A 25,369-nucleotide genomic window follows, 5' to 3' on the forward strand; every position below is an offset into this window, starting at 1 on the left:
AGGTGTCTGTTACATTTGAGGAATCTGGGAACGGTTTGATGTTTATAGTTTAACAGTCAATTCAAACACTTTCTGAAGAGTGAGTTTGAGATATTTATTTTTTCACATTTTTAACCAGGAAAGAAATGCAGCCACATTCATAAAACGAAACAGCATGTGAATGTTCACATCAAATAATGAAAAGCAGTCAGGAGACACACGGAGGCTTTAACAAAGTCTAAAAACAGAGGATTCATTTTCAATCTAATAATTGATTCAAATTGAAACACGACCAGAAAAAGTAAAACAAACATCTGCTTGTAATCAACAAACCTTTGTTATATTTAAAACGGTTAATCCAACATTTACCTTCAGAAATAAATTGAGTCAGATTGTGATCCGGTTTGTCTGATTCCAGAGGATCTCCTGAGACGCTTCAGTCAACAAGCGCGTCCTCCAGTCAGTGGAAGCTCCACTTGCAGGTCTGTCCTTCTGCAGGGTCTTTTATCATGACATGCACGTGTGTGGGTCACCTGTCCGCTGGTCGTCATCCACCTGACAGCGCCCTCTGCTGGTTGATGCGAGTCATCACGGACTCTGACACTGTCACTTTATTGTTTAAAGGCAAACAGCAGCTCTTCATACAATAAACTACATAACAAAGTGCACATATGTAGGTATATTTAGTGCACACACACACACACACACGCGCGCGCACGCGCGCGCGCACACACACACGGCTCCGCCCCCTGCTCAGAACAGCTTATGATTGGTTGGGCAAGCCGTCTCTGTCAAACTGATTGTTTGGAGTTGAAAATCTTGGCCAGCAGGGAGACATTCGATTGGCTCTTTTGCTGAATAAGGCGGGCCTTGTCCAGTTGCTTCTGGGTAAACGAGTCTTTCTTCTTCTTCTTCGTCTGGATCTCGTCCTCTGTCGGGCGCTGGGTGAAGTCCCACGTCTTTTCTTCCACCTGAGGACAGATGAAAACGTTAACAAACACAAGACAGATTGTGTAGTGAGGCTCCATGGCAATAGGTCATGAGACTCGGGTCTGTATCAAGTTTTGAAGATGGGGAGGAAGTTGACCTGCTGTCCATCTCTCTGTCTCTTCCTCCTCACGAGGTCCAGGTGAGCGCTCTTGTCCACGTTGCTCAGGTAGAAGTTGGTTTCTCTCTTGGCCTGAGACACCTCTGTCCTGAGTCTCTGCTGAAGGACCGTCTGCTCGTAGGCCAGCCGCTCGCTCAGGTGAGTCCACTGGAACCGGTGCAGGTACTGTGGAGACAGACAGGTGAGAAGAGCAGCACCTAAACCACACTGTTAATCATCATGTGCCATCACGGGGCGGACCTTGATGCACCACAGGTCGGAGGAGAACCGTTGGCGATTCTTGGTTCCCATCGGAGAGTTGTGGAGAGAAGCAGCAACTTTCTTTGCCACTCGTTTATCTCGGAACTCAACCCATCCTTCAGTGAAGTCACACCTCCTCAAGCCGGACTTCTTCTTCCTTCTCCTCACCTGGCTGTCTGTGGGGTCAATAACTCAGTAAAAAACATCATCTTAAGACAGAGGAGTCAAGGAAAGACGGAGAGGAGCCTCTTTGAGTCAAACATTCATTTACCTGTACGATGGTTCCATCATATATTGCGTGGATTTAACATACCTTCTGGCTGGAGGAAGATGCGTCCGATCTCTCCGTACACTGACAGCAGGTTCCTCAGGTGTTTGGGGCGGAGCCTCGGGGGAATGTGACCCAGGTAAATGACACCTGGAACACACTTCCTGTCTGGAAGGGAAGTCAACCCAACAGCTCTCCGTTTGACGGTCTTCTTCAGCTCCACGTTGTCATCGTCGTCATCATCGCCGTCGTCGTCACCACCTTCTTCTTCTTCTTCATTGCCTCCTCTCATTGTAACAGCTTCATCATCATCATCATCATCTCCTCTTGTTGTAGAAGCTTCTCCTCCTCCTCTCCTAGCCATAGACTGTGTCTTTTCTTCTTCTACTACTTCTTCTCTCTGAGATGTGGTTGTCTCCTCCTCCTCCCCCCGTGATCTTTCCATGAGTCTGCAGATTGAGTTCTAACATCAGAAACACAGATTGAGGTTTGAAGTCAACTCTTTGCTTTAACTCATTCATTCAGTCAGTGGTGAGCAGAAGCTTCCTTACATGCTAACGCCAAGTAACGTACTCACACACCCAGACCCTGGGTAAGGGGATAGATCCAATCCCACCGTTTTCATGTTAGACGTGTATTCATTATTTCTGTGGTGCGGCCCGGTACCAAATGCCCACTGCCTGGTGGTTGGGGACCCCTGGGCCAGGAGCTAGCAGTCAGGGGCTAGGCGCTAGCAGTAGCTTCCTTACATTATGCTCTTCGGCACTAACCATCTTTCACGCAAAAGGTCCACGGGACCCGAGGAAACGTCGACATTGGGTCGAACCCCCATCCTCCGACTGAAGGACCGACTCTATCACTGAGACGTAGTTGATGACGGACTTTATAATAAATAATTTCAATAATAAAATCATGGTAACATCATCAACACGGCTATTATAGAGTATATCGATCTATTACTGGTCAGTTTAGACAACGTTCAGCGACGATGACTAAATAAACGTCTTTAAAACAAAACAAAATAAAAACTACATGAAAGTGTTTGATACTTTACGTAAAGAAATCTCACCTTCAGTTGTAAATCTTCATCAAACAGCAGCTTCTCATACTCATGTGGGCAGCCGCTGTCGCGTATTGATGACGCACACCGCGTCATGCAAGGCTCGCCCGGGATGGGACCAGACGGCAGCTGCAGAGGGACAATAACCGAGCGTGAGCTTCCACCAACCAAACCTTCAAGTAAGGACACTCAATCAATAATCAATTAATAATAATCAAACACATCGACCATAGTTTGTATCCAGAATACCCACATGATGATGTAATTTGAATGCTTGCTAGGTATGATCTGAAGTGGAAGCTAACGTTAGCAGGACGATGCAGAGGTCGGTGTCCAGTTTGTCTCTCAGTCCCAGTGTAAAGGTGAAACTGGTTAACGCTGGTTTCCAGTTCACCGCCGACCTGCTACACGTAAAGCCGCTACAACTCAGTAAAGGTAAAGCTGCTCCACCAGACTCCATTGAATATATCAGCAGGTTGAAAACACACGTGAGGACAGCTGACGGATCAGAGCATTATTAACTGAATCTGTAATGTTGGTTTTGATGTATAAATAGTAATGTGATTAATATTTGTAATAATAATGATAGGATACAAGTAATATGACTCCAGCTGCTCTACTGCACAGATGTGATGTTCTATGATGGGTTGCAGAGACCAGTTTGTCCCAGCTGGAGGCGCTGGAAGTGCTGCAGGCTGTGAGGGGAGAGACGGGAGGAGGTGATAATGAAGCATCATCTTCTCTGACTGCTCTGGAGCTCCTGCAGAAGGAGGAAGAGTTGAGGAGCATTGTGACATTTTCCTCTCAGCTGGATGCTGCTCTCGGGGGAGGACTTCCTGTCGGGAAAACCACAGAAATCTGTGGAGCTCCGGGGGTTGGAAAAACACAGCTTTGGTGAGAAGCATGCACACTGTGACACGTGCTGTAACACGCTGTAACACGCTGTGACATGCTGTAAAAAGCTGTGGTGTCTACAAACATACAGGTTCAGTTGTTTTCCTCTGTACAGCTCACAATCAATAATATTAACGGTTACATCCTCCTTTCAGCCTGCAGCTAGCAGTGGATGTTCAAGTGCCTCAGTGTTTTGGGGGCGTCGGAGGTCAGGTGGTCTACATTGACACGGAGGGCAGCTTCTTGCTTCAGAGAGTTGTTGATATTGCCGCCGCCGCTGTCCAACACTGCTCCTTATTGGTTGAAGATGACGAGCAACAAGTTGCCATGACAACCTTCACCGTGGAAACCATCCTGTCCAACACCTTCCTGGTAATGATGGCAGGTTGTCATATGATCAGAGATCCGATTTTAGACCTCTGGACGCAGTTGTTTTGCCAATGCTACTACTTATTGATCATTGATGGGTTACCTAAACCCTAACCCTAGGTACAGAACCTCTTCATAAACACAAACGGTTTAAACAATCAGGAATTCAAATAAATGTGTAATGAGGTGCTGTGGTTGTGTTATGGAGTAAAACAGATCATATTTCATCTCTAATTAATCTATTTTCTTTTCATGTGAAAACATATATATATGTATTACTTCAATAATCTGTGACAGTGTGATAATGACATCACACATCGGCAGGTTGTAGTGATTCTTAATGTCTGTCTCTTGACAGGTGCGTTGCCATGACTACGTGGAGCTGCTGGCAGAGCTCCACCTGCTGCCTGACTTCCTATCCAACCACCCAAAGGTCCGCCTCCTTGTGATTGACAGCGTGGCGTTTCCATTCCGGCAGCACTTTGAAGATCTCTCTCAGAGGACACGCCTTCTCAATGGCCTTGCCCAGCAACTCATTTCCATGGCAACCAGTCACAACATTGCCGTGCTGATGACCAACCAGATGACCACCCGGCTTCGGGGCGGCCAATCACAGCAGGTCCCTGCCCTTGGAGAGAGCTGGGGCCACGCCGCCACCATCCGGCTCCTCCTGCACTGGGCGGGGGCTCGGCGGCTGGCTAACATCTTTAAATCCCCAGATCACATGGGGGCCACGGTCCAATACCAGATAACCTCCGAGGGGTTCAGAGACGCCGACCAATCGGAGCAGCCACCGAGCAAAAGAGCCCGGAAACACACCGTCCAAATGGCAGCGTTCAGGTAGACGCCGGGCTTTGATTGGTCAGGAGACCAAGGAATAGCTCAGAGCGTTAATGTTTGTGAATATAAATAAATCAAACACATCTGATACAGAAACATGAGGTCCAGTAGGACAGTCTGTGCCAAGCTGTTTCTCCTCCTCCTCCTAAGAACGAACTTGTGTCCTCTGGAGAATGGACACCCGAGGACAGACGGACGGAGGACATGCGTTCTGCACCTGGACACTTTGAGATACAGCTAGTGGCTGAGACAGTGTGTCTTACAACGTCAGCTGGTCTTTGCAGCTGCTTTGGATTGATTTCATAAAGTGAATACGCCTGCAAGCTTTCAATGAAATTCACCGTTTTGAAAGCATAATGTTTCATCCACGTGAATTGTGTAAATGCAAAGAGGTCTTTTCTTGAGGGGGGGGGGGGGGGGGGTGGGGGGGCAGCTGAGATTGTAGTGAGAAACGGTGATGTTGTGATCTTCACAATAAAACTTCCAATCCAATCAGCGCTGAGGTCTCTTCAGCTTTTTCATTTCCCTCCAACTTTTCATCCTTTCACATAAAAGTGAAGTTACCGCTGATACCGAATTATTCATTTTATTATTATTACCATCATGACGTGCATGAGCCAATAATCACTCAGGATTCATTTCATTCAACATTCTGGTTTTTGAATTTGCATGAGCCAGGAGGAGAAATGAAGCCGTTGGGCTTCCATGTTGGCCCCCACGTACCCCGTACTGCTTCCTTTGGGCGACGTTATCAGAAAACACCGCATAAACTTCCTTTGTTATGCAGACGATACTCAACTGTATCTATCGATCAAGCCTGAAGACACCAACCAGCTTGTTAGACTTCAAGATTGTCTTGGAGAGATCAAAACTTGGATGACCTATGACTTCCTGATGCTTAACTCAGAAAAAACCCGAAGTTATTGTCATTGTAAGCGTTGTTCAAACAAACGAGGTGTTGAAGCAGAATATCTTATTGTGAAAGGTCAGAGTTGGGTTGACAGCCTCAATTGTGATTTTGGCAACCTTTTAGGTCAGGGCCATAGCAGCACGCGGCTAATTCACCGGCGTTAGCAACATTTTACAGACTCTGGTTACAAAAACTTGTACTTTTATGATTACAACAGTATTTGGCTCCAAAAGGTAAGGAGCTAACGCCTACTTTAACACTGTTAAATCATCTGAAAACATTACACATTTATTTTCTGCAATAGTTTTACCGCATAGTTAGCTAAACCGTGTCCAGGTCCAGACCGTGACGTTGAAGTCATCTGGACTTTGACACGTGTCCTCTAAACCGAGCAGGACAGTTTCAAAGGGACACAGTGACTATGATATATATTTAACAAAAAGGAATACTGTATTCTTGTATGATATTAAATACTATATTAGTCATTGATGATGTCACCGATCCAACTGTTGCATCATTGCTCCCTGTAGGTTTGTGTGTTAAAATATGAACGGATTCATTGTTGTTACTTCATCAAACCTCGTCTGTACCTGATGAAACCTTTATAAAGTACTGCAGTGTGATGTCATACAACAGCCCTCAATGAAAGGTTCACCTCAGTAATGTGTCAGGTGAATAAATATTATATATACACATCTGTCAGTGTCAAACATTACAGAGTGGACACCAGTTCTGATCTCAGTCACATCTCTCACTGAGGTTTCTTCCCCTTTTTCCCATTGAAAGAAGAGTTTTCCCTGTGCCGATGTGAGGGTCAAAGGTCACAGGATGTCGCGTGTGTACGGACTGTAAAGCCCTCGGAGGATCATTTGTGATTTTTGCCGTTGATCGTCAACTTAAATAGAATAAAAGTTTAATATCTGGAATCCAATATATGCTGAAGACTAAACAAAAGTCAGCTGATAATTTTAGATTGAAAATCAATAATCAAAGAGCTACAGTTTGCTTGTGATGATTTATTAATTTATTTTGGATATAAAACAAAACACAAATAAAAAATCATGAGGATCGGACTTATCATGATAGGCCCAGAGCGCCTTCGAAGTCAGCAGTCACATGATACAGTCTCTATGGATGGTATCCAACAGCACCGTCAAGAATCTATACGTAATATATCGAAAATCAGGAACTTCCTGTCTCAGTGATGCAGAAAAACTAGTTAATGTTCTATCTGATGGATGTTCTATCTGGTTTATCAGCTAAATGTGTAGTTATATTATAATCACACTTAGCTCAATGTGTAGTTATATTATAACCACACTAAGCTAAATGTGTAGTTATGTTATAACGACACTAAGCTAAATGTGTAGATGTATTATAATCACAGTAGGCTAAATGTGTAGTTGTGTTATGACGACACTAAGCTAAATGTGTAGATGTATTATAATCACAGTAGGCTAAATGTGTAGTTGTGTTATGACGACACTAAGCTAAATGTGTAGATGTATTATAATCACAGTAGGCTAAATGTGTAGTTGTGTTATGACGACACTAAGCTAAATGTGTAGTTATATTATAACGACAGTAACGTCATACCGGAGGGGCGGAGCTTAGCGGAGCAGCAACATGGCTGCAGACTACTGTGAGCCCGATAGACCTGAGAATCTGTCCGACTGAACCGACCCAGAGACATCCCCGGCGGACCGGGACACCCCCTCCAGTGAGTAACGCGCACCGCAGAGCTGCATGTGTTACCGGGAGAGCGTCCCACGGTGAGCCCCCCGAGCCCGAAGCCGCTCCGGGGCTTTCTGTCACAGTGATCCTCCTGCAGGACATAGACGGGCCCCGTCCTCTCACTGACACAGCAGAAAGTAGACGGTACCACTGTGTTGAAGCAGTCATCACCTGAAGACTGACCTGAGATCAGTGGATAGAAAGGACCACGTCTATAAGTTAATTAAAATAACTCATTCATCTTGCCTTTTGAAATCCATTATTGACGATTGATGGCAAATGATGGAGTCTAAAGACTGCATCTTAAAATGAGTAATCACTGTAGGAAGAGTGCACTTTAGACACTGTTGTTTACTTGTTAATGTTATTTTAAACATCAAACTACACCCATGTGATCATGTTGGAGGTGTTGGATGTCTTTTCCTGCTGTCCTCATGCACTTTGCTCTCAACTCTCCATCATTTGACTGTTTCAAGTGCCAAAATTGTCCTACATTTAGCAGGACATTTAGCATCTCTGACTCATTCACCTCCTTCTCCCTTTCACCCCCCATGTCACCATGGTTACACCCTTTTCTCTTGAAGGGTTAGTCCAAGTTAATACAAATGTAATCATAATCAATCCTTCATAGAGGACTTAGAACGTTCATAAAGGACATAGAGGACATAGAACGTTTTTAGAGGACATAGAAACTTCATATAGGACATAGAATGTTTATTGAGGACATAGATTGTTCATAGAGGACATAGAACACAGAACATTTATAGAGGACTGTTCATAGAGGACATAGAACGTTTATAGATGAAATAGAACACAGAACGTTTATAGAGGACATAGAACGTTCATAAACGACATAGAACGTTCATAGAGGACATAGAATGTTTATAGAGGACATAGAACGTTCATAAACGACATAGAACTTTCATAGAGGACATAGAATGTTTATAGAGGACATAGAAACTTCATAGATGACACAGAACATTTATAGAGGACATAGAACGTTTATCGATGACATAGAACACAGAACGTTCATTAAGGACATAGAATGTTTATAGAGGACATAGAACATTTATAGAGGACATAGAACGTTTATAGAGGACATAGAACGTTCAGCACTCTCAAGGGGAATCCGGCTTATTGATTCCAGAGAAAAAAAAGAAAAGAAGAGGTTCTGGCTCTCTACTCGCAGAACTTGTCCTGACAGAATTCAAAACTGTTGGGTTCTGTGGATGTGGAGATTTTATTGATCAGGTAATCAGGTGAAGAAGATCAATGATAATCCTGTGTTCACCTGCCCTGGTGTGGTCAACAGGCTGGCTGCCCCGCCCCCCTCAGCACCACGCCCCCCTCGCCCTCCCCTCATGGAGAGGATGAGAAAGATCAAACGGCAGTTGTCATTCACCCTGGGGAGGGGAGGGGCCAGGGGAAGGGACACCATCAACCAGGAAGTGACCTCACACAGTGATTCAGGTAACACACACGTTATGTGTCACAGCACAACAAGGTCACTCGTTACAGAGTTACTTTGGCGACGTCTGAGCGTCCCAGGCCTCATTGTGTATAAGTAATCATATGATGACCAGAAGGAAAACTCTCTGTAACATCATTGATTTATAATTATTCCCCTGATCTGTTTGATAGAAAGTTAAGTCTTAAGTTCATTTATGACAGCTTCATGTATTCTGTTTTTCTATTTTCCTCCATTATCTCAACCAATCATCCTTCCTCTCCTCATCGGCATCAGAGGTGTCTCTTCACACTTCTTCTGGAGGTTTAAAGGTTCGAGGTTCGTCTTCATCAGTTCAGTCTCTTCTTCAGTCGTACAGCAGCTCGCTGAGAAAACCTGGAGGTCTGGGACGCAGCCTGAGCTCCTACCTGAACCACACGGCCCGACTGGGTACTAATACACCCAGTACATGTCCAAATACTACCTAAACCACACGGCCCGACTGGGTACTAATACACCCAGTACATGTCCAAATACTACCTAAACCACACGGCCCGACTGGGTACTAATACACCCAGTACATGTCCAAATACTACCTGGACCACACGGCCCGACTGGGTACTAATACACCCAGTACATGTCCAAATACTACCTGAACCACACGGCCCGACTGGGTACTAATACACCCAGTAAATGTCCAAATACTACCTAAACCACACGGCCCGACTGGGTACTAATACACCCAGTACATGTCCAAATACTACCTGAAAGCCTCTAATTACCTATAAACCCTTTCAGAGATCGTCCATGAGGATGTGAAGATGTGTTCAGAAGGAGAAAGTGATCCGTCCTCGTCTTCAGTCCTGGTTCACAGTCCAGTTAGAATGAGACTGAGAAACAAAAAGATATCAACTGAGGTAACACACCTGTACTCTTTGTTACTGCCTTAAGTCCAGTCTTTAGTCCGGTCTTTGCCTTTATTCTCTTTAGACCCTTCAGTTCTGCTTTTAGACCTGACTTTTGTTTGGCCTTTAAGTCCTGACCCCTGACTTTAGACTGTTCTTAGACTCTATGGACCGTGTCTTTAGACTTTGGACCCGGCCTTTATACTCTTTGGACCCGGTCTTTAGACTTTGGACCCTGTCTTTAGACTCTTTGAACCCGGCCTTTAGACTTTGAATCCTGTCTTTAGACTCTTTGGACCGTGTCTTTAGTCTTTGGACCCTGTCTTTAGACTCTTTGGACCCTGTCTTGAGACTCTTTGGACCCTGTCTTTAGACTTTGGACCCGGCCTTTAGACTTTGAATCCTGTCTTGAGACTCTTTGGACCCTGTCTTTAGACTTTGGACCCGGCCTTTAGACTTTGAATCCTGTCTTTAGACTCTTTGGACCTGGTCTTTAGACTCTTTGGACCCTGTCTTTAGACTTTGGACCCTGTCTTTAGACCCTTTGGACCCTGTCTTTAGACTATGAACCCTGTCTTTAGACTTTGGACTGTGTGGTTCCTGCAGGTGTCCCTGACTCGTTTAATGTTTTGCTCTTCTTGTTGCTCAGGACATTAACAAACGTCTCTCATTACCGGCCGACATTCGTCTTCCAGACGATTATCTGGAGAAGTTTAATCTGATTGGTCCAGCTCTGTTTGATCAGCCAATCAGTAGGCGGCTCCGTAGAGTGTCTCTGGTACGCCTACCTGCTTTACTCACTCTGATTCTATTGTTTTCTAGTATTAAGAGTAACCTTCTCTGTCTCTTTGTCTCTGCAGTCAGAGATTGGTTTTGGGAAACTGGAGACATACGTCAAACTGGACAAACTAGGAGAGGTGGGGACTCACATCATTGTGTTTATGTGAACGAACTAACCTGTCTCTACCTGTCTTTCTCATTTGTCTGTCTTCTTCATGTCTCTTACCTGTCTTTCCCAAGACATCTGCGTTTTACAGGTCTCTCAAACCGTCCCTTTTATGGCTTGTCTGTCTCACCTGTCTCTTTGTCCCCGTCCTTGTCTCTTTCTGCAGGGCACCTACGCCACCGTGTATAAAGGTCGCAGTAAACTGACCGAGAACCTCGTGGCCTTGAAGGAGATTCGATTGGAACACGAGGAAGGAGCGCCGTGTACTGCTATCAGAGAAGGTAGTACTTGTGTGTACTACAGGAGTAGGACTACAATACTCATACTACCATTTCAGTGTACACAGGATCTTATTCCTTCAGTATCAGTAGTAGTACTTTACTACATTAACATTAGTACTGGATCTATCAGTAGTAGTACTTTACTACATTACCATTAGTATTTCTGATACTATCAGTGGTAGAACTTTACTACACAGTAAGTTGTATTATTTCAATGTATAGTGTGTGTATTTGTATGAAGACGTGTCAATACCCAGTGGTCATGTGTGTGTCCTCAGTGTCTCTGTTGAAGGATCTAAAACACGCCAACATCGTCACGCTTCATGACATCATCCACACCCAAAAGTCCCTCACACTGGTGTTTGAGTACCTGGTGAGACGCATGCACACACACACACACCCACAGGTTTTTATTTGGTGATGTGAGCCTTTAACGGTGTCTCCTGTGTGTCTCCTGTGTGTCTCAGGACAAAGACTTGAAGCAGTATCTGGACGACTGTTCAAACATCATCAACATTCACAACGTGAAAGTGAGGAAAGTCCTGCTGCTGGTGTATTAAACCTTGTTTACAAATGGCCAGACACCGATGGGCTCTTCACCCATAATTACCGTGAACACAACTTAAATCTTTGACCCCTAACCCTCCAATAGCAACTGATCTCCAGTCTGCTTCTCCTCAGCTCTTCCTCTTCCAGTTGCTACGAGGTTTGTCCTACTGTCATCGGAGGAAAGTTCTCCACAGAGACCTGAAACCTCAGAACCTGCTGATCAACGAGCGAGGAGAACTCAAACTGGCCGATTTTGGTGAGTTCACTGATGTTAATAATAATATTAGTTCAGACACTCTGCGTACACACTGTGTGTAAGAGACACACTCTGCATACACACTGTAAGAAACACTCTGCATACATACTGTGTGTAAGAGACACACTCTGCATACACACTGTAAGAAACACTCTGCATACACACTGTGTGTAAGAGACACAATCTGCGTACACACTGTGTGTAAGAGACACACTCTGCATACACACTGTAAGAAACACTGCATACACACTGTGTGTAAGAGACACAATCTGCGTACACACTGTGTGTAAGAGACACACTCTGCATACACACTGTAAGAAACACTCTGCATACACACTGTGTGTAAGAGACACTCTGCATACACACTGTGTGTAAGAGACACACTCTGCATACACACTGTGCCTAAGAGACACACTTGTGTGCGTTTTAGGTCTTGCACGGGCAAAGTCCATCCCCACAAAGACGTACTCTCATGAGGTGGTGACGCTGTGGTACCGCCCCCCCGACATCCTGCTGGGCAGCACTAACTACTCCACCCACATCGACATGTGGTCAGTGTTCCTTCTTTGTCCTGGTCCCCAATGGCTGTACCGCCTGGGGGCCTCATCATTCATAAAATACACACACTACCAACACACAATGTCCGCTCCGTACACAGTGGTTAACTAGTGAGTTAACTCAGTGGTGAGTTAACCCAGTGGTGGCATAACCCAGTGGTGAGATAATCCAGTGGTGGGTTAACCCAGTAGTGAGTTAACCCAGTGGTGAGATAACCCAGTGGTGAGTTAACTCAGTGGTTGGATAATCCAGTGGTGGGTTAACCCAGTGGTGAGATAACCCAGTGGTGAGTTAACTCAGCGGTTGGATAATCCAGTGGTGAGTTAACCCAGTGGTGAGTTAACTCAGTGGTTGGATAATCCAGTGGTGGGTTAACCCAGTGGTGAGATAATCCAGTGGTGGGTTAACTAGTGAAAGCCTCTGGTGATTCAATTGGAATGTTGCGTTTTAAAGATACAGGGTTACAGCAGTAGGCCTCTGGTCCTACAGTCCATGTGGTCTAGAATAGAGAGACCTGTGGAAGAGGTCTATGAGGTCATCACGTGCAGTACCTCCAGACCATCACAGCCACGTTGAGACTGCAACAAGCTGAAGTTCTTTGGGATTTGAACCTTCCACCCAGGTGTGCAGAGTGTCGATCGTATTCAGTCCAAACCAACAGCATGTCGTACAATGTGCAGACCATGACACCCAGGATGAAACTTCAGTCTCTTCTTTCACAGGTTGCCTCGCTCACACAAGCCCACTCACCAGTTCCCCTGTCCTCACACCTGAAACACCTGGTCCTCCCTGTCCTTCTACCATGGAACTATGTGACCGGCCCACAGAAAACCCACAGGGAGGTTCGAAAGCCCCCATTTACCTTTCCACGGTTGGACAGCGTGGCGCCGATGCAGAGCTCTTGATCATTGGAAATAACGCGCTAATCCCTTTCGTGTTGTATTACAAACCAGCCTCACATATTGTGAGAGGTTAGGACCACTGCATACGAGAATCCAACCCCCCTGGCTGCCTCTGACACATGGTCCATCTCCTGATAAGAACCGACCCACCAACCCTGACACACGGCGGCCCCCAATCGGCTCCACTGCAGATCCAGGTCCGTGGAGGAGAGGCCCGACCCCCCTTAGTCAGACTGAAGTCCTACAGCAGGTAAGAAGCAAAGTGCTGCAGTGCGATGCAAAGGGATTTTTGCAAATACGGCGCATCGGCTCAAACACCATTAACAAGAAAGATTCCGTTTCCTGATGGAAACCATAAATGGACCAGAATCTACCCAACCATGTGCATTCTGTTCTTCTTCAGCCACTGAAGTCTCACTACAGGACCTGCACCCCGACCCGAATGGAAAAATGCAAACAAATGCAAATCTGTGACACAGGATGTACCAATTCAACCAGAACCCTGTAAAGTTCCACCTATGAAAAGACTCTTTGACCATCTGAGCACCAGTTGTATCATTTTAAGGAAAACCACATTCTCTGTATAGAAATGAATGGAATGAGAGGCGTGATGCCTACCCCCTCCCAACAGTACAGGAGTACTGGACCCCCCCCTGCCTCTCAATGCTGGATACGGGCGGGTCAATGGATTTGAAAGCAGGCCAAAGACGGCCTTTGCTGAGGTCACGCCCTCTGGATTGAAAAGGTCAACATTTCATTCTCAAGACCATTTCGCTCCATTAAAGACCCTTTGTTTTCTGGGGGGTATTTAGTCCCTTTCCTGGTGTAACGTACCCAACACTATGGATTGCCTGCCTTAATACACAAGCCTTTACTTCGAAAACGATGTGGTGGCGTTTCATTGGCTGGTGGCATCTACACAGAACCCCACAAGCGACCAGTCGTACCATTACAACGTCAATCTATTCTTTCTTTGTGAGTGGACCATCATTTACTGAAGGTGTGTGTGCGTGTGTGTGTGTGTGTCTGTGTGTGTGCGTGTGTGTGTGTCTGTGTGTGTGCGTGTGTGTGTGTCTGTGTGAGTGTGTGTGTGTCTGTGTGCGTGTGTGTGCGCCTCTAGGGGGGTTGGCTGTATCTTCTATGAGATGACGACAGGGCGACCTCTGTTTCCTGGTTCCACTGTGGAGGAGGAGCTCCACTTCATCTTCAAGCTGCTGGGTAAGGAGCACTCAGCTTCTGATACTGTTACAATAACAGGTCAGGTCTAAATCACTGAGGGTGTGATGTTGTGTGCAGGTACTCCTACCGAGATCAGCTGGTCTGGAATCAGCTCCAACCAGCAGTTTGTGGCTCACAAGTATCCTCTTTACCGAGCAGAGCGGCTGAGTACCCACACTCCTAGGTACACACTGAAGTACACAACTAGTGCGCACTGAAGTACACAACTAGTACACACTGTAGCACACAACTAGTGCACACTGTAGTACACATGGGTACACCACTAGTAAAATGTATCCTTGTGTTGTGTGTGTGTGTGTGTGTGTGTGTGTGTGTGTGTGTGTGTGTGTGTGTGTGTGTGTGTGTGTGTCTTATCAGGCTCAGCAGTGATGGAGTCGACTTGCTTTCAAAGTTCCTTCAGGTTAGTAAAAATGTTCAATGTGTCATTCAGACTTTGTGTTGTTCAATGTAGAACAAATGAGTAATAACCCTAATGATAAAAGTAATAGTAGTAAGTAATAGGCAGCCACTGGTAACCAGTGAAGAGAGGAGGAGTGGAGTAGTGTGGGAGAACTTAGGAAGGTTGAAGACCAGTGGAGCTGCTGCATTCTGGATGAGCTGCAGAGGTGGAATGGAGCAGGGAGACCTGCCAGGAGAGAGTTACAATAGTCAAGGAGATGACAAGAACATGAATCAGTACCTGCGCCGCCTTCTGAGTGAGAAGGGGTCGTATTCTCCTGATGTTGTAGAGCGTGGACCTACAGGATCGTGTTGTCGCTGTGATGTTGGGAGTCAAGTGTCACACCAAGGTTCCTATTAGTCAGAGTTGGCCTTAAAATGGAGCCAAAGTTAACAGTCAGGTCCTGTGTCACAGAGTCTTTTCTGGGGAAGAGAAGTAGTTCACTCTTGTCGGGGTTGATTTTCAGGTGGTGAGTGGACATCCACTGAGAGATGTCAGTCAGACAGGCAGAGATCCGTGTGAGGGAAGGAGAGAATTAGTTGGGTGTCATCAGCATAGCTGTGGTAGGAGAAACCATGTGAGCGAATGACTGAGCCGAGAGAGTTAGTGTAGATGGAGAAGAGGAGGGGACCCAGGTGGGAATGACCCACCACAGAGTTGAGAGGAGAGTTTGGATGTAAGTGAGAAAGAGTGTGTTGAGGGGAGAGCCGATAGAACAGAGGAGCCAGAGAGGGAGCGAATGCTGTGATGAACATTAGTTAGAGAGAGTAGGAGATGAAGAAGTGATCAGAGACGTGAAGTGGAGTTACAGTCAGGTTAGTGGTAGAGCAGTTTCTAATGAAGATGTAATCAAGGTGAGCTCAGTGAAACAAGGTGGGGGGGGCAGCACGAGGCCTGAATACCGGACACAGATCTTACCGTGCAGGCAGCACCTTCCAGCTGGGCGGGACCATAGCTCGTACGTGTGTGACAGAAAGTGAACGACATCATCAAAGCATCATCAAACAGCGATCGCTCTCATAGTCATTCGTTGTCTTTGTTTGTTTGTTTTGTCTTGTTTTATTGTTTGTAGAAGTGACCTCATGATGTCTGTTGTTTGAATCTACTTTAGTTTGAAGGGAAGAAGAGGATCTCGGCAGCCGAGGCGATGAGTCATCCTTATTTTAGTAACCTTGGAAACAGAGTGACGACACTTCTCGATAGTAAGTTTGAACACAACTTCTGAAACTGTGATGTCACTGTTTGCTATGACATCATCATAAAGACACTCTTAATGTTGTTTCAGCAACGTCCATCTTTAGTCTGCCAGAGATTCACCTGGAGAAAGAAACCATCCGACCAATCGGCTCTGATTCAGGTAGCACACACACACACACACATAGACACACACACACACACACACACACACACACCGAGACACACACAGACACACACACACAAACGCACACACACACACAGACACACACACACTACTTGGTAGACATGATGCGTACGTGAGGCCATTTTATTTGTACAGCACATTTCAACAACAATTTGAAGTGCTTCACATGGCACAATAAAAACACACAAACATAATGGAAGGACAAAAAGACAATAAAATAGAGGAATTCAACTAAAACGTTGGAGAACATTTCTAGAAGCAAAGATCCAGAAGATCATGATGTGACAATTTAGTGTGATTAAATCGAATCAAATGAATTCAGTACAATTCAAAAACACTTTGAAAGTATTTGCTGTCACGTAACAAAGAACTGAATATATATGTGACTGCAAATATAAATAATGTTCTCTAAATGAACTAAATAAAAGTAGGGCTGCATTTAAAAATAATAATAAATTAAATGTGAACATTTCTGCAATTCAAAAAGAATCAAATAACGGGAACATAAGCTCAAATTTCCCCTTTTCTGCTTCACAGTTGGACTTGACAGTCTCAGCAAATATATACAGTATATATATATAATATATTTATAATATCATTCAGTCATTTTCCGCTACCTCTCTCGTCTGTCTGCAGTATTGAGACAATATCGTCCTGCCGGGAATGCAGAGACTCGATTGGTTGAGTGGTATCACATGGGATGGTTTAACTTGAATGCTATTGGTCGGTGCTTTAAGCCACTACCGTAAAGACCTGAGAACTGGAGTCATGTGATCCTTTCCTGGTCCTATGAGGACTCGAGCTGGAGCAAACACACCGTTACAATTCACTTTATTTTGTAAAGCCCAAAATCACAAATTGAAAAATTGCCTCAGAGGCCTTTACATCAGGCACAAGTCCCCCAAAAATGCAAACCTTTCCATGTGGAAAAACAGGAAGAAACCTTAGGGAGAAGGTCAGAGGAGGACCCCTCTGCCGGGATGGACAGACCACAGTGGATGTCACACCTACATTTCTAGCTTGGTTTGTGGTTTTTAACATCAGTGATTGAAGCTCAGCGCTAACTTTCAATCGTTGATCCTTGTTACCAAAAACAAAGACTTCTGTTTTATCTTTGTTTAATTGAAGAAAGTTTTGACACATCCAGTTGTTTTGTTCAATGCATTTACCCAGCCCCTGTATTGGATTGTAGCCCCTGGTGATATAGTTTTATAGATATGAGTGTCATCTGCTTAACAGTTTGTTGTTTTCCATAATCTGAGACAATAGAAGCATGTAGATGTTGAACAGAAGGGGCCCCAGTATTGAACCTTGGGGGACACCACAAGTCATTTTCTTCAACTCTGATGTGTAATTAGCTACAGACACAACGTTTTTTTGGTCTTACAAGTATGATTTAAACCAGTGAAGTGCTGCCAGAGAGTCCCACCCAGTTGATTGGTCTATCTAGTAGCATGTCATGGTCAACCGTGTCAAATGCTGCGCTGAGATGCTGTAAGACTGAAATTCTGCCATTTTCTGTGTTTAACATGAGCAGTTTCAGTACTGTGGTGCTGTCCAAAGCTTGACTGGAAGGCATCAAAACGGCCAAGAAACAGTTTAGCTGTTGAACAAAACGCTTTAACCACAAACTTTTCCCCTGAACTGGGAAACATTTTCCTTAGCGAAGCCCTTAGATTTAAACTAGTATATTAAGTAGTATGTTAATTAGTATATTAAGTAGGCAGCATTATTCAAATAGCGCAGAGACAAATTTGTGTATGTCTAACATCCGTGGCAGTAAACGGCTGGTGAACAGTTACCTGATGGTTGTCGTTCACGAGATGTGAAGTTAAAGCTTGAATCTATGAAAAAAAAAGCTTGTATTGAGTTGAAGAAGTTTTAATTTAATACCTTTTTTTCTCTCCAGTTAACAGTCCGGCTAATAGGTGTGGTCTGCTGCTCTGACATCATTGTGGGGGCGTGGCCAGTTACTCTGACATCATGCTATGGGCGTGTTCTGCCATAATGACATCATGAGATGGTTTCAGGATCAAAGGAAAACCGAAAGAAATGGACGCCATGATGACTTTCTATCGAGAGAGAGAAGAAGAAAATGGCAGCTTCTTGTTTACTCAGATTAATGCAATAATGGATCACAGCAGCCATCTGACCAATCAGCGACCAGCAAGTTGTGACATCAGAGTCACTTCAGAACATGAACAGATGAGATACAGGTTATTTAACAGAACAGTCTTCCATTTTCAGATTGAACACAAATGACTGTTGTCATGGATACGCCTGAATACAGGTACCACCTGCGTGTGCAGCACTGTTGTCGTAAATTAAAAACGTGTCATTCATTCCACTAACATGGTATTAGTTTTATTTTAAAAGAAAAGAAAGTTTATCCTGAATTCAGACTTGACTTGAAGTTCTGCAGAGGCACCGACTCCAACCCGTTTGGTACAAACTGAATATAAACCGAATGTAACCATAGTAACAGGAAGGAATCAATAAAGAATGTTCCACTTTTTTAAAATTCAAAGACAATAATTGGTTTGGAGCTGCTGTTTGTGTACCTGTCATAGTACAGTATAACCTTTACAGTGATATATGTACTTCAATTAATTACAATTACATTAAGTACAATTAATGTACTTCAAGTAATTTAACTTCTTTTTATATAACAGATTAAATTGTTTGGTTTCAAACTGAAATCGGCACAATAGAAAGTTTTAAGTTTAATTATAAAAGTGTAAACTGGTTTTTATTGTTCTGCATGTGTGTTGTACACTCAAACTTTATACTACAATACTGGTAATAAATGTAGTAGTATTATAAACAATGCACTGATAGTGTAATTATATATACAGTTATACGTATAAGTGTAAAAACAGCTCTTTTCTTCACATGGATCATTTAATTTATAACACGTTGAATAGTTTTTATTCAGGAATGTCAGCAGAGCCTCACCTGAGCATGGGGGCGGGGCTTAGTGTCGTTAGTGCAACACGTGACTCTGAAATATTCACTGATAAAAATCCCTTTTTGCACCTGTAGTATTTGTACCAGGAAGGTCACTACGGTGTAATATTCAGCAGTCAAATCAACTTCTTTACGGCGTATGGAAGATTTTTGTTTTTTTATATTTCATTTAATACTTGTTACTGCTATCTGAGACGGGGCGGGAGGCCGATCTCAGTGTGTGTGTGGGGGGGGGGGGGGGTGTCTTCTTGAACTGGGGCCATGCTTTGGACCTGAGGTTGTTAAGACTTTGTGATGGCTGTTCTTCTCTTTGAATTGTTTGTGGTATTTTCAGGTTTTGGAGCACTGATATTTCACACAAACGTTTGCTGATGTGAATTTTAATTTTGTATCCGTAGACGTTTGTATGTGAAAAGATCAAAATGTACAGTGGCCACTGAATGAAATTATTAAATTATTTTTTTGTTGAAAGGTAGAACTACTTTTGTTGTGATAATAAGAGGAAACAAGAACATTTCAAAAGTTTCAATAACTGAATTATTCTGGATTCATCCAGCTGCTGTTTCAACAATCTGAAACTCACGACAAGACATTTGGTTGAAGGTCACCGATCTCCCAGTTGGACTCAGACCAGAAGAATCGAGGTCAACCAGGGTCACTGCTGGACAAACATTAAAGTAGACTATTGTTGCACACCCTAAATTCAATAAGTACCTGAGAAAAGGAGAATATTTCCTAAACGTGTTCATCCTCAGTTACTAACAGTCACCATGAATAAAGAATTAAAGATAGAAGAATCCATTAGAGGCTTTTGGTTTGTAGAAATATCTAGTTATCCGTTTGCTACTCTGGTTTAGAATAATCAGACTTAAAGCTGTTGAATCCAAATCTTGTTTTCTCTGCTTTGTGTTGACACCAAAGTTCTCTGCAATATTTTGCATGATGCAATTCTTCCAGATAACTTCTTTGAATGTTCTTCCATCTGAAAAGAAAGCACTGCCACGTATCTTATGCTATAACTGATCTGCATACTATAAATATCAATGGAAGTAGGGAGGATTTATGATACTGATGTACCGTCATGTTGACTAAATGTATTCTTGATATGTTTACAGTATATGAATATACATTAAAGGTCTTTATTATCTGCATTGGTTGTTTATTGTGATTAGTTAGTGTTATTCACCAAAACAAACAATGATGAAAAATCACACACAAAATAAATTCCATAAAAGATGATAAATTATGAAAAAAGAATAGCCAAAGCAGAAAAAAATAAAAAACGAAAAATGATGGAAAATCGAAAGATTCCCTGAAACAGACAAAATTAAGGAAAATCTGAAAAATTCACTCTACAGACAAAATATGAACAAAAAAACGAAATCACAATGTTTAGAAGAAATGGTTTGTGTACCCACAGAAAATGATAAAATAATGGAAATTCTGAAAAATGAACAAAACTGACAAAACAAAACACAATTTCAAAGCTAGATGATATAAATATGTAAATATATTAGGATATTTGTTGATTTAACAAAGGTAACAGTATAAAAATGTATATAAAATAAAAAAATAATAAATTATTGTACGGTATATAGTATATATAGTGAGTAATAAAAGTACTATTGCTTCTAAAGCTAATACAGATAATGAAGTATTTTAGTAGACATTATACTGTATATCTATAAATGTTTTCCTCAACAGAAGAATGAAATCAGTAGTTATATTTTAATTTATACATTTTCCATTATTTTGTTGTTTTATGTTTGTTGATATTTATAATACTAATAACAACAACAATTATAATATCAATAACAACCATAATCATGAAAACATAAAATAATAACAGTTATCATAGTACTACATTTAAATAATAATAGCAGTCATAATAACACTAACAAACAGTATCTAATAATGATGATAATAACATTTACTCAAAGTCCATTCAGACAACAAGAAACTTTCCTCCATTAAACAACACAAATAAAGATCCGATTTACGGCCTGACGTAAACACGAGGATCCGTCGTAACGCGGAAGTGACGTAGCAGTCCCCCGTCAGATTGTGTTGATGTTTTGTGGACCGGACGGCAGGAGAACGGGAAGAGCGCTCTGTTTTTGTTCAACCAAGCCGTCTAAAAGGAGCCGAGCCGTTGTTTCTGTCGTCGGTTCCGGTTCGTTAGGGGCTTACGGTCGGTGATCGGTCCCGAGCGGCCGGACCGGAGGGTCGAAAACACCGCAGCATTTGATCCAGAAAGGGAGGACTCGTCACCCTCTGACCCCCTCCCTGCCTCCCTCCCTCCCTCTCTCTCTCTCTCTCTCTCACACACACACACACACACACACACACCACCATGACGATTCTCCCCAAGAAGAAGCCCAGCTCCGGGGTCGGCGTCTCGGACCACACCGATGACAGCGACCGTCGGAGCGGCTCGGACCCGCACCAACACCCGCACGCGGGGCGGAGCGGAGCCCGATCGAGGGCTTCGCCCCCGCCGTGGTCCTACCAGCCCGCTCCGCCCTCCGCTAGGGACGACCGGCGGAGCATCGAGGCGAGCTCCCGGCCGCAGCAGGCCTCTCCACCGCCCGTCGGCTCAGCGTCCCCGGCGGGACCGGGGGACGGGCGGGACGGCAGCGGCGGAATGGGGGCTGGATCCCGCGGGGAGATCGTCGTGTCGGCCGGAGTCGTCGGCTGCAGCGGAGGCATCGGCAGCTGCTGCTCCGGGCCCGGACTCAGCAAGAGGCGGCGGCAGGCGGGCACCTGCTCCGGCGGGGTGGCGGCCGCTCTGGCCGGCGGAGGCCAGCCCGGGGTCACCGGACCCGGAGGAGGCTCCAGCCAGGACACGGAAGAAGGAGCCGGGAACAACAGCGAGGACGAGTACGAGAACGCGGCCCGGCTGCAGTCCGTGGACCCGGCTACGGTGGAGCAGGTAGGAAGCTAACATTAGCGTTAGCATGGGGCTAATGCTAACGGAGTATGTTTTGATGTGTTAGCATTAGCTTCTGGGACTTGGTGGATACTAATGAACGTTTATTAATGCGACAGCTGATCGGCACCAACACTGTCCGTACATAATATGATATATGACATGAATAAGTGGGGTTCTGTTCACTTTTAACGATACACCATAAATATTTCAAACACCTTTCCGATCGGCATGTTTACTGTGTACAGGGAAGCTATCGTCATCCACACGGTAACGACAGGTGTCAACAGACAGGTGTCCAAACTGGGACAACCAACATGTGTCCACTCGGTGACTAAAACAATAACAGGCGTCTCCATGGTGACGACGAACAGGGGTCCAGGACTTCGGTCCCGTCTATTTCCTGGGGGGTAGTCGTCTGTTTGCTGGTGCACGGGCATATCGTGCACGTGTCAGACTTTGTCAAATGTTGTTTTGTTGACTTCAAGTTGGAATCAGCTGAATGTGAAGTGAACAAAGCGCTGTGTCCGTTCAGCAGGAGCACTGGTTCGAAAAAGCTCTGCGGGAAAAGAACGGCTTCGTCATCAAGAAGATGAAGGAGGACGGAGCGTGTCTGTTCCGAGCTGTCGGTGAGTGTGACACGCGCACACACACACCTGTGGCCTCTCCCTGGTCTTATGGCAGTGTGTTTATCATTTGATAATTGTGATGACTTTATTACAGTAGTCAGGTTATTGATCACTGGTATCTGAATAATAGGGATCAATATCAGGAGCATTACAATCAATTAGCTGAGCCTCAACAGAATGAGTACATCCATCATCAGGTCCAGACCCAGAACCACGAGAATAAACAGTGCTGCAAGTAGCTGTTTCTATTCTAATAAGGTCTTAAAGAGCTACTGTGGTGGCTTGATAACATGATGAAACCCTCCATCCCAACATCAAGCTGCTGGTTCCTCCCTCACTGAGATCACCACTCTTTGCTGTCCTGCTCCTAAATGGTGGAAGGAGCTCTGTAATGACATCAGGACCACAGAGAGCCTTTACATCTTCAGACTAAAGACACACCTCTGAAACACTAACACGCTGTAGAGCTGATAGCTAAATGACATGTGACGTAATGTTTGTTCTGATCAATACCCAGACTTGTGATCTTTCTTCACATTTAAAATGATTTCTTTCTTTCATCCACAAATAGAATTTAGTTTTCTGAGGACCAGACTCCTGTCTGCTGGTCCTCATCACGTCAATCTAAGAAATCAGAAAGTTGTTATTTCAAATATGAATTCAACATTTAAGGGAATACACATCATTCCTACCAATAAAAATAAATGATTTGAAACAAAAAATATGGCTCCAGTCCGAATTACTTTAAGAACAGCCAAAGTACTTGATGCTTTCGGCAAGTTCTTCAGCACAAAAAATAGAGTAGTCACATTGAAAAATGTATGAATTCACCATTCGACTGGTTATGTTTCATAAATGCTTTCAGAATACGGGGGAAATCAAGCGTTCTGATTGGCTGAGAGCGAGTCATAATCATTATAGTCACATCTTCTTTTATAGGTTTGAACTTTTATTAAAAAGAGGGCTGGTCTTTTTTTGTTGTGTACAGCAGTGATCTCACCTTTACTTGTAACTTACGTTAAGTCCCAGTGGTGTCCTCTGCAAGTAGATGATGCCATGGAGGTAGCCTAGCAGCTAGCTTAGCATAGCGGTGCTATGTGCTCCTTTGTCTTACTCATCGCTCTCCATCTGGATGTAAACAATAATCACATCATTAATGCAGAAGCACCAATAGAACCTGCTTGTTCCATCAATCTGCAGCTGCAGACAAACTGCTGATTATACTCAGTGATCCATTCATCTGCATCATTGTCAGTAGGCGGATACGAATGTGATCATGTGTTATTGATCTGATCTTTGATGGACGTACAAGTTGTTCATTATCATCAATAAGCTGATCTTTATGTCTCACCCTACCCCCCCCCCCCCCCCCATTAAATTACACCCAGTCTGACCAATCAGAGGGCTCGCTGCAGCCTCCTGTTTGTGTGTGTGGTTTGTTGTCAAACTAAAGAAAAACACACACATCGAGTCACAAACACACACAATCCCTCTGTAACAATAAATGAGCTCCTTTCAAAGTATTGTTCGGTTGCTATGACAAAGCACCTAAAGAAAGAACTCTCTGTGACCTTTGACCTCTGTGTCTCAGCTGACCAGGTCTACGGAGACCAGGACATGCATGAAGTGGTTCGGAAGCACTGTATGGACTATCTGGTGAGTCTTCATCCTTATCACCCTCCTCTTCCTCACCCGTCTCCTCCTGTCTGTCTTCCTCAATCGTTTCCTCCTCTTCCTCACAGATGAAGAACGCAGACTACTTCTCCAACTATGTGACGGAGGACTTCACCACATACATCAACAGGAAGAGGAAAAACAATTGCCATGGCAACCACATTGAGATGCAGGCGATGGCTGAGATGTACAACCGGCCAGTGGAGGTGTACCAGGACAGTACAGGTGAGTTAGTCCGTCCAATAGGAACCACCTGCAGACCTGTTAGCCAATCGGATTCCGCCAGCCTAACACCCCTCCCCCCCCCCGCCCCACTCCTCCTCCCACAGAGCCAATCAACACGTTCCACGGCATCCACCAGAACAACGACGAGCCAATCAGAGTGAGCTACCACCGCAACATCCACTACAACTCTGTGGTGAACCCCAACAAGGCCACCATCGGGGTCGGACTGGGACTGCCCGCCTTCAAACCCGGGGTACCACCACCTTGTTAGACTCTCTGTTTGCACAAGGGGGGAGGGGCTTGAGCTGAACAGTCAATCACTAAAGGGCTCGTGTCTGCCTGAATTTGCGTTGCCGTAAGCCGGCAGGTTACCATGACAGCAGTGTTTACTCGCGTGTAGATTCAGACGAGCAGTCACAACGAAAAGCATGTGACTATTGAACAGGAAGTAGATCCTAGTTTCTTCCGGTTTATGAATGAAACGCTATGGTGACACTTGGGATCTTCACTTACACTTCAGATACGTTCAATGTGCCCCCAGTACGCCGAGCAGACGCTGATGAAGTCGGCCATCAAGACGTCGGAGGAGTCATGGATCGAGCAGCAGATGCTGGAGGACAAGAAGAGGGCCACCGACTGG

At 44.4% G+C, this 25,369-nt stretch overlaps 4 protein-coding genes across 10 annotated transcripts in view; 3 read left to right on the plus strand and 1 right to left on the minus strand.

Annotated features, from left to right (window-relative positions):
• Window positions 1-80: 80 nt before the first annotated feature.
• abt1 (activator of basal transcription 1) lies at window positions 81-2,817 on the minus strand. Of its 2 annotated transcripts, none has more exons than XM_037479802.2 (5): window positions 2,665-2,817; window positions 1,641-2,058; window positions 1,328-1,503; window positions 1,067-1,252; window positions 81-950 (listed from the first exon to the last, which is right to left on the minus strand). In XM_037479802.2, the coding sequence occupies exons 1-5, from the start codon at window positions 2,749-2,751 to the stop codon at window positions 771-773; spliced, it is 1,047 nt and encodes a 348-aa protein (XP_037335699.2). In that variant the 5' UTR covers window positions 2,752-2,817; the 3' UTR covers window positions 81-770. The 2 variants fall into 2 exon arrangements, with proteins under 2 accessions (XP_037335699.2, XP_037335700.2); XM_037479803.2 differs by having other exon boundaries at window positions 1,641-2,044; window positions 2,665-2,798.
• rad51c (RAD51 paralog C) lies at window positions 2,760-5,165 on the plus strand. Its single transcript, XM_037479801.2, has 5 exons — window positions 2,760-2,834; window positions 2,937-3,090; window positions 3,309-3,549; window positions 3,705-3,921; window positions 4,277-5,165. Exons 2-5 carry the CDS (start codon window positions 2,973-2,975, stop codon window positions 4,760-4,762), a joined length of 1,062 nt encoding a protein of 353 aa, XP_037335698.1. The 5' UTR covers window positions 2,760-2,834; window positions 2,937-2,972; the 3' UTR covers window positions 4,763-5,165.
• Window positions 5,166-7,246: 2,081 nt separating this feature from the next.
• On the plus strand, window positions 7,247-20,423 carry cdk16 (cyclin dependent kinase 16). 6 transcript variants are annotated; one of them, XM_037479788.2, is made up of 17 exons: window positions 7,247-7,440; window positions 8,715-8,872; window positions 9,147-9,299; window positions 9,648-9,766; window positions 10,404-10,532; window positions 10,615-10,671; window positions 10,867-10,981; window positions 11,260-11,354; window positions 11,449-11,511; window positions 11,663-11,786; window positions 12,217-12,337; window positions 14,367-14,464; window positions 14,543-14,648; window positions 14,843-14,885; window positions 16,036-16,126; window positions 16,210-16,281; window positions 18,215-20,423. In XM_037479788.2, the coding sequence occupies exons 1-17, from the start codon at window positions 7,415-7,417 to the stop codon at window positions 18,250-18,252; spliced, it is 1,608 nt and encodes a 535-aa protein (XP_037335685.1). In that variant the 5' UTR covers window positions 7,247-7,414; the 3' UTR covers window positions 18,253-20,423. The 6 variants fall into 6 exon arrangements, 4 of the variants coding, with proteins under 4 accessions (XP_037335685.1, XP_062418114.1, XP_062418115.1 ...); XM_062562130.1 differs by having other exon boundaries at window positions 7,247-7,388; XR_009956207.1 differs by lacking the exons at window positions 14,543-14,648; window positions 14,843-14,885; window positions 16,036-16,126; window positions 16,210-16,281; window positions 18,215-20,423 and adding exons at window positions 13,067-13,186; window positions 13,298-13,496; window positions 13,650-13,991.
• An 889-nt stretch (window positions 20,424-21,312) lies between these two features.
• otud5a (OTU deubiquitinase 5a) overlaps window positions 21,313-25,369 on the plus strand; it is a 6,528-nt gene continuing 2,471 nt past the window's right edge. Inside the window, exons 1-6 of the mRNA XM_062566362.1 lie at window positions 21,313-22,204; window positions 22,737-22,830; window positions 24,422-24,486; window positions 24,573-24,729; window positions 24,834-24,982; window positions 25,271-25,369. Coding sequence (XP_062422346.1) covers window positions 21,626-22,204; window positions 22,737-22,830; window positions 24,422-24,486; window positions 24,573-24,729; window positions 24,834-24,982; window positions 25,271-25,369 — 1,143 coding nt within the window. The 5' untranslated portion in view covers window positions 21,313-21,625. The remainder of the gene's footprint in view (window positions 22,205-22,736; window positions 22,831-24,421; window positions 24,487-24,572; window positions 24,730-24,833; window positions 24,983-25,270) is intronic.

The sequence above is a fragment of the Pungitius pungitius genome, chromosome 1 (assembly GCF_949316345.1).
Source record: "Pungitius pungitius chromosome 1, fPunPun2.1, whole genome shotgun sequence".
In the NCBI taxonomy this organism is placed as follows: domain Eukaryota; kingdom Metazoa; phylum Chordata; class Actinopteri; order Perciformes; family Gasterosteidae; genus Pungitius; species Pungitius pungitius.

What these genes read in the sequence shown, in the direction of transcription:
- abt1 (XM_037479802.2), bottom strand. Translation starts at nt 2,751, where the DNA reads ATGACGCGGTGTGCGTCATCAATACGCGACAGCGGCTGCCCACATGAG. An exon ending in ATGAAGATTTACAACTGAAG is followed by an intron (nt 2,059 to 2,664) that starts GTGAGATTTCTT and finishes TTCTGATGTTAG; the next exon opens with AACTCAATCTGCAGACTCAT. An exon ending in GACAGAGAGATGGACAGCAG is followed by an intron (nt 951 to 1,066) that starts GTCAACTTCCTC and finishes ATCTGTCCTCAG; the next exon opens with GTGGAAGAAAAGACGTGGGA.
- rad51c (XM_037479801.2), top strand. Translation starts at nt 2,973, where the DNA reads ATGCAGAGGTCGGTGTCCAGTTTGTCTCTCAGTCCCAGTGTAAAGGTG. An exon ending in GCCGCTACAACTCAGTAAAG is followed by an intron (nt 3,091 to 3,308) that starts GTAAAGCTGCTC and finishes GATGGGTTGCAG; the next exon opens with AGACCAGTTTGTCCCAGCTG. An exon ending in TCCTGTCCAACACCTTCCTG is followed by an intron (nt 3,922 to 4,276) that starts GTAATGATGGCA and finishes GTCTCTTGACAG; the next exon opens with GTGCGTTGCCATGACTACGT.
- cdk16 (XM_037479788.2), top strand. Translation starts at nt 7,415, where the DNA reads ATGTGTTACCGGGAGAGCGTCCCACG. An exon ending in CACTGGTGTTTGAGTACCTG is followed by an intron (nt 11,355 to 11,448) that starts GTGAGACGCATG and finishes TGTGTGTCTCAG; the next exon opens with GACAAAGACTTGAAGCAGTA. An exon ending in ACTCAAACTGGCCGATTTTG is followed by an intron (nt 11,787 to 12,216) that starts GTGAGTTCACTG and finishes TGTGCGTTTTAG; the next exon opens with GTCTTGCACGGGCAAAGTCC.